The 12093-nt window shown below is 35.5% G+C and overlaps 1 protein-coding gene across 7 annotated transcripts in view; it reads left to right on the top strand.

Moving 5' to 3' along the window:
- The window catches only part of MBNL1 (muscleblind like splicing regulator 1), a 173008-nt gene that overhangs the window by 137684 nt on the left and 23231 nt on the right, over positions 1 to 12093 (top strand). For all 7 annotated transcript variants that reach the window (XM_061194558.1, XM_061194554.1, XM_061194552.1 and 4 more), the window contains one exon: positions 6555 to 6755. In XM_061194558.1, coding sequence (XP_061050541.1) covers positions 6555 to 6755 — 201 coding nt within the window. The remainder of the gene's footprint in view (positions 1 to 6554; positions 6756 to 12093) is intronic.

The following is a 12093-nucleotide window of genomic DNA, read 5'->3' as shown; positions in this document are numbered from 1 at the left end:
ATCCATGCTGTAGAAACACTAAATGGAGACGTGCCACCAACCAACTCTGGGTCTGTGGTGGATTCATTTAAAACCCCTGACCTTCTTCAACATATAGTGAAAACTTTAAGATATATTATTTGAAAGGTCCTACCAATCTTATAATTGTTCCCATTTCATAAGATAAGAAAATAAGCAGTTGAAAATAAATAATTGAATTTATATGTCTACTTCCTAAAATTTAGCATAGTAAATTATCAAGTAATTGGTGTTAGTTCTATTATCATTTCTAAACCGCTAATAAAAATGCAAAAGAGCATTTTTTCCCATATTGTATGATCTTTGAAGATAAATAGAGGACCTATAGTATTTAATTATCCAAATAAAAAAAAATAAAATTTCTGGATTTTTTTTCTAGGTAGTACTTAAAAAAATACTATTATTTTGCCATGCACTATCTGATGCAAAGGTAATCTAACAAGAAATTACTAAATAACCAAAGATAGACTGCACCTAGGGGCTCACAACTTGGAGGCATCTGGTGTATTTCTTTGGTCCATCCCAGAAAGATGTTTTTCAGAAATCCTGTTGATTCCAGGTTCTTGGCGTTGCCCTTGAAGAGGTCTGCATAAGCAGTGTTTTGAAGAGTGTATCTGAGCTCTGGGGGTCCCCTAGCAGTGCCCTCCCATGCCTTTCCCTGTGTGCCCAAAGGTTGGCCTTGGCCATCCATAATTTCCCATGGCAGCTGCCCTGAAGGTACACACACTAGCCACTTTGAGGTACAAAACTCATGTCGAATTCCCTATGCATTTCATGAACTTGAAGTAGGCTAGAGATAGAGAAATTCAAAGTTACTGGATTTAGCTAAAGTCTTAGGAGCTCCTTTGCTGCTCCTGTCGCCTTGCCTTTGCTGTCACTTCATATCCAAGCGTTTTTTTGGCAGTTGGTTCCTTAAAGCTTTGAAGTCATCATTTGTCACACTTCCAGGAACACCTAGAATTCTTAAATTGTTTTTTAGTGCTTTACATTCCAGTTCATCCAACTAGTGGTTGAGATAAGGCTGCTTTATCCCCAAGTGTTTCTGGTAAAAATGTTTCCAGGTCAGTCACCCTGAGTCTTATTTCATCCATCCTGCCCATCTTACTGCCTATTTCTGTCAAGGAGCCTCTACTTCCTCAAGCAGCGTGAGAATGGGCCCTGAATCTTAGACACCAGGCCATATTTGTTGATACCTTTCTTCTTGGAGGGCTAGAAGTGAGTCTTCTTTATTTAAATGTTTATTACTTCAGTAAAAGTCGCTTGAAGTATAATGTGAAATTAAGAATAAAGTAAGTGGTCATTTGATTTGCCCAGTCAGCAAGTCAGTCTAGAAGCAGAGTTTAAAACAGTATTTCTCATTTTATTCCAGTCACGTGCTACCTTCTTAGAAGAAAAGACACTGTAATGTAAATTTGTTGATAATTCCCGTTAGCTTTTGGCTCTATGTTTATATTCAAAATAATTATTTACAGAGACTGTTTATAGCTCTTGTACGGGGCTGTGCTTACCCAGAAACATGGTTTTATATACCTTGATTTTGTGCTGTAAATTTTTTTAAAAAGCTTAATTTTTCCCTGTTTACACATTTGACCTTCACAAACACACACATACACCGCCCCCCGCCGCACACACACACAGAGGTAAAATCTAGAAAAATCTGACTTAAAATTTGTGTTCTGTAAATCCCAGCACATACTGAGTATATATTATTATTTGTTTTATATACTCTCTCTATTTTATTAAAAATGGCAAACATTATATGCAAAACAAACACTGTTTCACACTGTGTTTTAAAATAAATTAGAATCCCTATGATATTTGCAAGATTTACAGCATGGTAACAGTATGTTAATGAAACTTAGTTCAATATAAAAAAAGTGACAATCAAAAATAAAATAAATTAAATTTTAAATAAGCATACTAAAGAAATTAATGATTAAAATTTGAGATTCAGAGGAAATAACACTAAATCTTTTTTAATGTTCAAATATGTATACTAGAAAATATTTACTATATTTGCTAGTTAGTTTCTGTGGCAGAGAAAAGCAGCAAATCCATAAATATATTTGTTAAGCAAATGTTTGTAGAGGACCTGTATAGATGCCAAGTGCAGGACGTGCAAAATGGACGAAGCACAGTGCACTCTGAGAGCCCAAGTAGAAGAGATGGTTAAGTAAACACACCTGGTGATCAGTGCTGAATTCCAGTGACGAAGAATTACGTAGGAACAGAGGGTAGGAAAAGCCCCTTCGTAGTTGGAGGTGTGCGTGGATCAGGGCAAACTTCGAGAAAGAGTCCTGATTCTTGAAGCCTAATTAGGAATTAAACAGTTGGGCTGGACAGGAGCAACCTTCACCGTGGAGGGAAAACCATGTTCAAAAGCAGGGAGCCACAGGAAGCACGTATACTTAGAGACCTCACATAGAACCTGAACACTGGACCTATTTCTGTATTTACGTAGTAGAAGACCACATAGTATATGGAATCGGATTTCCTCAGGAGCTTTAAAAAGTACTGCTGCCTAGAGATTGTGATGAGTAGAGAGTGCCAGGGAGTTCTGGGCTTCAAGTCGTCCAGGTGATTCTGTTGGACAGCCAGCATTGAGAACCACTGGTTTTAGAACCACCTGGAATTAAACACACCGATGTCTAAATCCTAGGTCTTCCGTGCACTCATTTGTGACCATGGGCACATAATCTCTGTGAGCCCTTTCCCTTATCTGCAAAATGAAACTAATAATATCCACCCGACAAGGCTGTAATTTATTCACGCTTTCATTCATTCATTCACTCACTCAAACACTTATTCAGTGTATATTTATTGAGGGCCTACTGTGTGCCAGGCATCATTCTCGGTTCTGGGAATTTAGTAGTGAACTAAACTTGTATCCCCTCCTCCTTGTAACAAAAGCAGTGGAGTTTTTGCTTTTGTTTGCTCCAAGGAGTTTATACTATTATGAGGATTAAATATAATAACATAGGTAAAGCACTTAGCACAATGCCTGGCACACAATAAATAGAATTATTACAATAATCATGTTGGCACACATTTAACGAGGGTCATAATGTGAAATTGAATAACATTTTCATTCATAATAAAGCCTGATTACCTTAATGGAATCAAATGTCTCATTTAAAACAAACAAGTGATTAGCCCATAAATGCACCAGCATTAGTAAGATTGCAATTTGTTTTTCTCTGCTTAGGATGTTCACTGGCAAAAAGGCAATCATAAACCAACCTTCCTTATGCCTTCTGGGAACAAAGATATCTGTAAATCATTATTACAAGGATATAGTCAGTATCAAATACACCAATTACATAGTTATATGTTATCCTGTGGTTACTTTGGAGAAAATAGGATGCTGCTTGATAATACCACTGTATTAATATCCGTCTTTGCAATTCTGCTGAATCCTCTGCAGGATGGCTTTTGGAATAGAGAATTGGCAGTGCCACAGTTCAAGTGCTTCACTAATCTGATTAGAGCACTCTGATGGGGCCAGCAATGACCTACCTCCAGCAAGGTGCTCTTTGAAAAAGGGATATAACAGATTTACAGAAATTCAAAAGAAATGAAGGAATGCTGCACTTCAGTGGGTTTTTTTGGCAGCTATTGGAATCCAGTTTCAAAGTATAGAGCTATTATTATCGATTGTCTGCCTGTTTAGCAAATAACTCTTTATCTGGAGAGGGAGCAGTTTGAGATAATGTTTGTTGAATAGTTGATGTTTTAGAATTTTAGAGGCTGCTACAGATTTTACTTGGGGACAGTTCCCTAAAGTTCTTCAGATTTGAATTTGTTCTGCTAAATTGTCAAAAAATTAATTCATGTGACGACTCTGTAGAAACAATCCAGTGGAAAAATTGTTTCCAGTTAATAAGATGAGTATTTTTATCTCATAAAAGTATTCTTTTATCTGTAATATTCAACTGCTACACTATATGCATTGCAGATTATGAATTTATTTTATTCAGTGATATTTAACAAGGCTGAATTTTACTGGCCACTGATCTTATTTTCTTAAAATAAGAATGCTTTTCTTCCCTCCATCAGTTTGTCAGTTTGACCTCTGCTTCTAAATAATTATAGTAGATTGTGCAAAGTGACATAAACATCTCAATAACTTTCTGAAGTATACATTTAAAATGCCCTCTCTGGAAATACATATTAATTCATAGCAAGAATTAACATTGACCAGCTCTGTTCTCCATATTCTAAACTAGTCTTTTAGTCTTCTGTGCTAAATTTCTTATAATTCTTAAATATCTAAGAGAAAAATTATTAGAGTGCTTTTCTGGCTGAAATTTCACATATTGTGTCCGACAGTATGTAACAGTGTAAGTTTAACCTGAATATTTCTGAATAGAGATCCAAGTTCAACATGTATTTACTATACAGGTCAACTCTTGTGTTGCTGCTGCCTTGGCAGCCAGTAGTCAGTGAAGTAGTATCAGATCAGCTGCTGTTTGAATAAGTAACTGTTGATAGATGGAGATTGCTCTGGGCCCCAGTTTCTGACAGGTTATTGATTGTTAATATCTGGAACCCCCAATAGTTTCCTATTGTCCGTGGGTAGCTGCCTTGGGCAGGGATGGAACTGGGGACTGGAGGTATTACTTTAGGCGACTTCATCAAGAGCCATCAACCTGGCAGGGCAACTAACCATGGCATTCAAACCAACACATTAGGAACAATAATTATTTTAATTTGAAAATACCGATAGAATCCATGGTATATTGTTTATTGACCCAAGTGAATCAAATTATGTATTAAATACTCTATATTACATGGTCTTCTTAGTAAGACTGGATATGCTAGCTGCAAATATTTTGTCCTAAAACAATTTGTGAAGTCACGAGAAGGCTGCATCCTTTAGGATAGGAATTTTCAACCCCAGCACTATTGACATTTGGGGCTGGATAAGTCTTTGTTACGAGGGACTGTTCTGTGTTGTAGGACACTTAGCAGCCTCTACCCATTAGATGCACCTGGCACCCCCCAGTTGTGACAACCAAAAATGTCCCCTGATATTGCAAAATGTCCCCTGCGAGACAAAATCACCCATAATTGAGAACCACTGCCCTAAGAAAAAAGGAATACTTGAAATCTGTTTTACTCTTCTAAATACAGGATGAGTCAGGGCCAAATTAGATAAAGGATATATTTTATTTTTTTAAAGATATTTCTTCTGAGCTGTAAGAATTACTTTTGTAACATATACATCTTGATTGCATAAAACCTTACATCAAAACTCTCTTGAATACTAAATAAACTCTGGGGTCATCTAACTTCTTATTCCTATCAGAGGGAAGAATTATCTACATTCTCATGTCCCTTTCTTTCTAAAAGAAATTTCTATGATTCTATTCCTTACTACAGGGTAAAGATAACAAATTGTTTAAAATTACCTTAAAGAACAGGATCCACTTTGTCCATTTGTTTTTGTGTTTTGGAAACAAACATTATTATTACATACAGCATTAAACATCAAGAATGAAAACTCCATTGAATTAGGAAGTTGAAAATTTACTACCAATAAGGTGAAAAATTGTGCTAGGTTATCTTTTGAAAACTGGAAAAGCACATTGTTAAAATAGATTTCAGGTAAATTATTTAATTTTACTTAAAAACAGATATATTTCCTGATATGCAAATTTTCATATCAACAAATAGAAACCATTTTCATATATTCATGAAAGCATTTCTGGCAAAAAAAAAATCTATCTTGTAGCATTTTATTCAATGCTACTATATGTATTTCCTTGAACAATCATAATGCATTTCTTTAGAAGTGTTCTTTTTCAGACTTCACATTTCAGAATAGTTTCTCCCTAGTAAGCTGAATTCGTTAAGTATCTCACAAAGGTGTAATAGGCTGGTGGAAGATTTATAATTTCCCCAGGAAAACCTGCAACAAATATATATGCCAAATACTTTATCTTATGTGCTCAAAAGAAATGGTGTCATCATCACCCTTCACATATCCCATAAGATTTATTCACAGTTTACATTGACTGTGAAACTCTGCTATCCACTGGGAGCTCTGCTTTATTTATTCTAGATAATAGGGCACTTGCAACCTATTAACAGTTGTAAACAGATCTTTTAAGTACATCTGACATAGCAATTATGAAATGTATTTCTTAGACAAGTTTCCAGGATTAAATCAGGACAAAGGTGGAGATTAGGTAACCACAAGAAGTTTCTGTATTGAATGGTTGAGCTATTTTTCAAAAAGAAATTGCGAGTATTATAGACCCCAAGCTTCAAAATCCCAGTGGAAAATTTAATGGATAATTACCCATTATATTTTAGAAAAACATTGATTTGATGAATGCTTATTTTAAGAAACATTCTTATCCTAAATGAGAGTAAATAAACATACAATTAAATGGAGAGAGGGAGGGAGGGAAAGAGGAAGCAAAGGAAGAATGGATTATGGATGGATGGATGGAGGATAGATATATAATGCAGGATATCAACTTTGAACCAAGACCTGCCGATTAAATTTTGCTTTGTATTTTATTTTTCAGCCAATGTTTTCAGTTGCACCAAGCTTAGCCACCAATGCATCAGCAGCCTTTAATCCCTACCTGGGACCTGTTTCCCCAAGCCTGGTTCCAGCAGAGATCTTGCCGACTGCACCAATGTTGGTTACAGGGAATCCTGGGGTCCCTGTACCTGCAGCTGCTGCAGCTGCTGCACAGAAATTAATGCGGACAGACAGACTTGAGGTAGGCGTGATTCGTTGGTGTCTTTATGTATTCCATTCTAAATTTCAGAGTGTGCTCTTTGTTTATTTCTTCCATGGCCATAAAGGTTAAAAACAATTCAAAGCAGAGATCTTGGTTTAGTGTTTGGAGCATTTTGCTAGAATATAGATATGCTATATTTGATGAATGTAACCTTTATAGAAGCCACAACATCCGTATGTAGAATAGTGGGTAAGAACTTGGACTCTGGGATCAGACTGCTTGTTACTTCATTGTGCCTCAGTTTCCTCATCTTCAAAATGGAGAAACTTATGGCACTTACCTCAAAGAGTTAGTCAGTGTCTGGCACACAGCAGAAGCTTCCTAAATGGTTCTTGTTATTGTTGCTATTAACAAATTCTATCAATCCCCTGATACTTGTTCTCATAAAGATGTTATTTAGTTACTATCTACAAACTGTTTTAAAAGTTATCGTTGCAAGTTTCCTCATAAGCCTCATAATATTTTGGTTGGAATAGCAAGGCAGCCTTGTTAGTGAAATGTGATTATAAGTTTTTAAATTGTAAATTGGGTGATGCTCTCAGTCTTAGAGTCAAGGATGATCAGATGTATGTACTTTGCTATTGCTACATGAAAAAGAAATTAAAGATATAAATCTTATGTTGAAGTGGTTGTTGAGAATTTTAGCATGGCTGTAAATTAGTGAACTTGGTAAACTCTAGATGAAGGGGAAAAATGGTAACATTACTGTACATTGAAGCTCTCAAATCTAGCATTGGTGTCCATATAAAGAGCAAATGAGCTCTTCCTCTTTTCCCTGGTTAGCATGAGGCAATACTTAGTGCTGAGAACTTTTACATGTCTTAATACTGAGAAAGCAAAACAAGGCCATTGTGTGAACATAATTGACTCTAATAATTTATCAGTTTAGCAGGAATTTATTTAATAAGCACCAATTTTTTGTTTATTAAGTTTCATTGCATGCATTACAAAGGATCTCAGATTTCAGAGTAGTTATAACCGCCACCATCTTTTTGACGGTAATAATAATAGTCGATATTTATTGGATATTTACTATCTACCAACCACAGCGTTACCCCTTCATATGCAACACACATTTAATCCCCAAAACAATCTTATGAGGAAGATACTATCATTAACTCCATTTAACAGGGCGATAAATTTATGGAGAGAGATGTAACGTAACTTATTCAAGGTCACGTGGGTAGGATGTTCCGGTGGGGTATGAACTCAGAACTACATTTTTAAACACTAGTATATTACTCTCCCTTCCCATACAGGTGATAGTACAAAGAGGAGGCAGCAAATTTTGGCTTGTATGTTCCCTTTAGAGTTTTCGTTTGTTTATTTTAGGCATATTTTTTTACCTTTCATTGAATGTTTTGGAAAAAGCTACTAATTACAAGAGTTCCACAAGGAGAACTCAGGAAGGATGTTGAGACTTAATTGCGTACCCTCTATGCACCAAGGACTCTGCTGTGTGCTAGAGATAACACCTTGACTTGTGGGTGGTTTGTCATTGCACAATTGTTCTTGCTCATTGATTACCTAATGCTGTTTGCAGATAAACTGGGAGGAAATTTAAGAAATTTTAAATATTTAAAAATTATTAGATGTTCAACGTATGAATCATCCCTCCCCCTCTACCCCCCCGCCCCCGCCGACCTTTCTGAAGCAAACCCTGGGTTCATAATGTGTAATTGTTGATTGTTTAATGGGAACCAAATAGGCAGTCTGAGATGAACTTGATAGAATTAATTATTAATAGGAGATGATATTCATAAAGCTGAGAATGTCTCTATTTAAATCTCTGTCAAAGAAGCTCTTTAAAAGGCTGATTGTGTGGTCAGAACTCTTTTAAACTAATCCTCCCACCATTTTAGGTAGTCTGTAATTGGTTGTATTTTGTATGGTGTTTAGTTAAAATGAAGACTTATGTATTTTTTTTGTTTTGTTTTTCTTTTGCAAGAAGCTACTTTGAGTATTTTGTCTGTCTTCCTTTCCCATAGTCACAACAAATGGCTACTGTTGCAATGACTGTCATTTCCTTTTAACCGGAATTCCACTTATCTAAATGCCTGATGGTAGGGCAGCTTCCTTATTCTCCTTCACAGGATCTGACTCAATGTCACAGTTACAACCTGTTAGGATGTTGCAATGTGAAGCTAAGGGGCACCTTTCTCCTAGCACTTGTGATTTTAGACACTCCTATCTTCAGGGTATTTCCTCTCATGCTAATTGCACTACATCTTGGAGTCTAAAAGACATCGCAGTAAGTGCACACACTTAATTTACACATTTAGTTATTTGGGGTTTAAATCTATACTCTGTTTTTAACTCATGGAACTCCCAAGTACATTTTAGAATTTTGAGTTCCTTTTGAGGTGAACAGATTTTGAAACAGTTAAAATATTGGCCAATTCTTCTTGCCACTTCTTTCTCTCTTTGGCTACAAAATAGGCAATGAAGAAGTTAAAAACAGGGTAGATTATCAGCCTTCTGGTTCTGTTTAGAAGAACTAACACATATTTATAGCACCCAGTGTGATACTACAAAAAATGTTAAATTGAAAAACAGGAATCGAATCCAAGGATTAGTGCTGGTGATTTTGCTAGTTAGGTGAGTAAGCATAGGTCAAGTTTTTTATATTTTCTGAGCTTCATATTCCACATATATTAAATTAGGGGAATATACCAGATAATCTCTAAGATCACCTCCAGTTTGAACATTCTAGGTGAAATTTAGGTCATTTTCCTGTGTTTAATGCCAGCCACAAACTACTGAAAAGGTATTTAATATATAAATAACACACACACCTAAGCTTTCTATCACTATTCATATTATCCATTCTTTGTTGGATATCTTTTAAAAGACCTTGTAGCTGCATACTTTCTATGCTGTAAAATTCAGTCTTCATGGTTTTCTCTAAAGAGAAGCAAATCTCCTGAATATCAGTCACTGAAATGAGGCTTTTAAAATTCCATTTTATAACTTTGGGATGCCTTTGTGTAATTTTCAAGTAGCAGTCATTTTCAATGATTATTTTAAGAAATTGTTAAAATCTGTAGGTACTGGAAAGGACTGAGGTTTTTAGTCATATCTTTGCTTCATTACAAAGAGTTGGTAATTAAGGAAATCATTGTTTGACCTATTTTCACGACAATAATTTTTTATGGTGCAGAAAGGATCCATGAATGCATTTATTCTCTTGTTTATTCAGCAATATCCAATGAAGAACTATTGAACATCTTTCACGTAAAAACTGTTGTAAGGAATATCTTGAAGCCTTAAAAGGTTATCAGCTGTGTTATCAACAACAAGAAAAGGTCCACCAGAATAGTGCCAAGCTCATAAATGATGCCCAGTAACTTGGTCAGTGAAGGAATAAATGAGTCAGTCAACCAGTTAATCAATTAATTAATCACAGAACGATACATGCCCTTATTCAGAGCTTAAGGTAATGTAACAGAAGAAATAAAATATGACACATTTTAAACATGTGTTAGCATTCTCCTTGAGAACATGTTTTACATTTTGAACATTCCAGCTACAAAATATGGCATCTTGTTCATGCCCCTAGTCCTAGAGCAATGGTTTTCAACCTTTAATGTGATTAGAATCACTTGGGATGATTGTGAAAAACGCAGGGCCTGGGAATTCCCTGGTTGTCCAATGGTTAGGACTGGGGCTTTCACTGCCCAGGGCCTGGGTTCTATCCCTGGTGAAGGAACCAAGATCCCACAAGCCACACAGCACAGCCAAAAAAAAAAAAAAAATTAAAAACTAAAATAATTTTTAATGCAGGGTCTCATCCCCACAGACTGATTCGGTGGGTCTTTAGCAGGTCTCTGGAATCCTTTGCACAGATCTGCCAGGTGATTCTAAATGCGAATGGTCTATAAAATACCTATTCCAGGGGATGCCAGCACCTGTTATTTAAGTCTTAACTTTTCATCATTTACCTCATGTACAGTTACTTGTATACAAAAATCTTCCTCCTCCAATGCATTTAGCATTCTACATTTTGTGAAATTGCTGAGAACACAATGTACAGCATTATGAAATATTTTAAGCAATTGGTGATAATTTTTAGGGTAATCTATACTGCATAACAGCATTAACCAAACAAAAGACAAACCAGTGGCCACATATTTCATATGCTGATGGAGACATTAGATTGCCATTTCGTGAACTACATCATTTTTCTATCAATAGTCTATATGACAAAAACATATGACATATTCCAGGAAAGGTGAGCAAACCACTTGGCTTCTGATACTTTTCAGTTGAAGTTTGTTTTAAAATTCATGTGCCGAAAGTTTTATTCTACTGAGGTAATCATGACATGAATTTCTAATTCAGGCCACTGGATACTGAATGCTTCCACTACTTACTGACACAGAAGAGTCTAGTGACTTTTTTCATATAGGCATAAAAACATATGATACCTACTGCCTACACAAAAAAGAGCATTTAAAGATAAATGTGGATTCTAGTGATAGTGAAAGGCATTCCTACAAGACATTATTATAGGCATTTAATGGATTTGTCATGATCTATTGCATATAAAAAATGCAATTCAAAATAAGATTAGAAAAGCAAATGCTTTTAATAATATAAGAAAGGCTTATTGATAGAATTGTTTTACTTCCATATTTCTGTAGAGAGTGTTTGGCTACTGCTTGTATGATATTTTAATTTCTTTAGAAAATTACCAAGAAATATTGAGTTTTATGCACACAGGTCTATGTAGTCTACATTTTTTTTTAATTGTTATAAGGCTTTAGAATGACTCTCTAAAATGTGGTCACACCCCCCATTTAAAACATCTAGTCTCTGTCGATTATTACTGTCTGTGATTAGTTTGAGTTTTGTTTTAGAGATGATAGAGTTGTAAGTTGTTTAAAATAAGGGAATTGCTAATCCTGCCTTAGCCAACTCATATTTGCTGTTTTTCCACCAATTTCTTCATACAAATTAAAGCTAAACTGTCCCTATCTTTGCAGTTATTTAGAAGGAGTAATAAAGGTAACTATAGATTTGAACATTTGGCAGATTGATGAGTTTGTTTCAGATGTCCTGTCATGCATAGGAATGAATAAATGAAAACCTGGCAGTGGGTTTAATGGGAAGTTTTATTTAGTTGGTCAGTCCTATATATTCAGATTTGATTTTTTGAATTACATAAGGTCAAATGACAAATTCTTAGCTGTATCATCTATAGAAATATGCTTGTCTTCACTGGCTTGGTGGTAATGATAGGTTCCACCTTTTAGATTTCAAAGAAAACTCCCAGTTGATCTTAACAGAAATTCTCTGAGGTAGCTAAAGTAGATGT

The sequence above is a fragment of the Eubalaena glacialis genome, chromosome 6 (assembly GCF_028564815.1).
Source record: "Eubalaena glacialis isolate mEubGla1 chromosome 6, mEubGla1.1.hap2.+ XY, whole genome shotgun sequence".
In the NCBI taxonomy this organism is placed as follows: domain Eukaryota; kingdom Metazoa; phylum Chordata; class Mammalia; order Artiodactyla; family Balaenidae; genus Eubalaena; species Eubalaena glacialis.
This window is presented reverse-complemented; position numbering and strand designations above follow the sequence as displayed.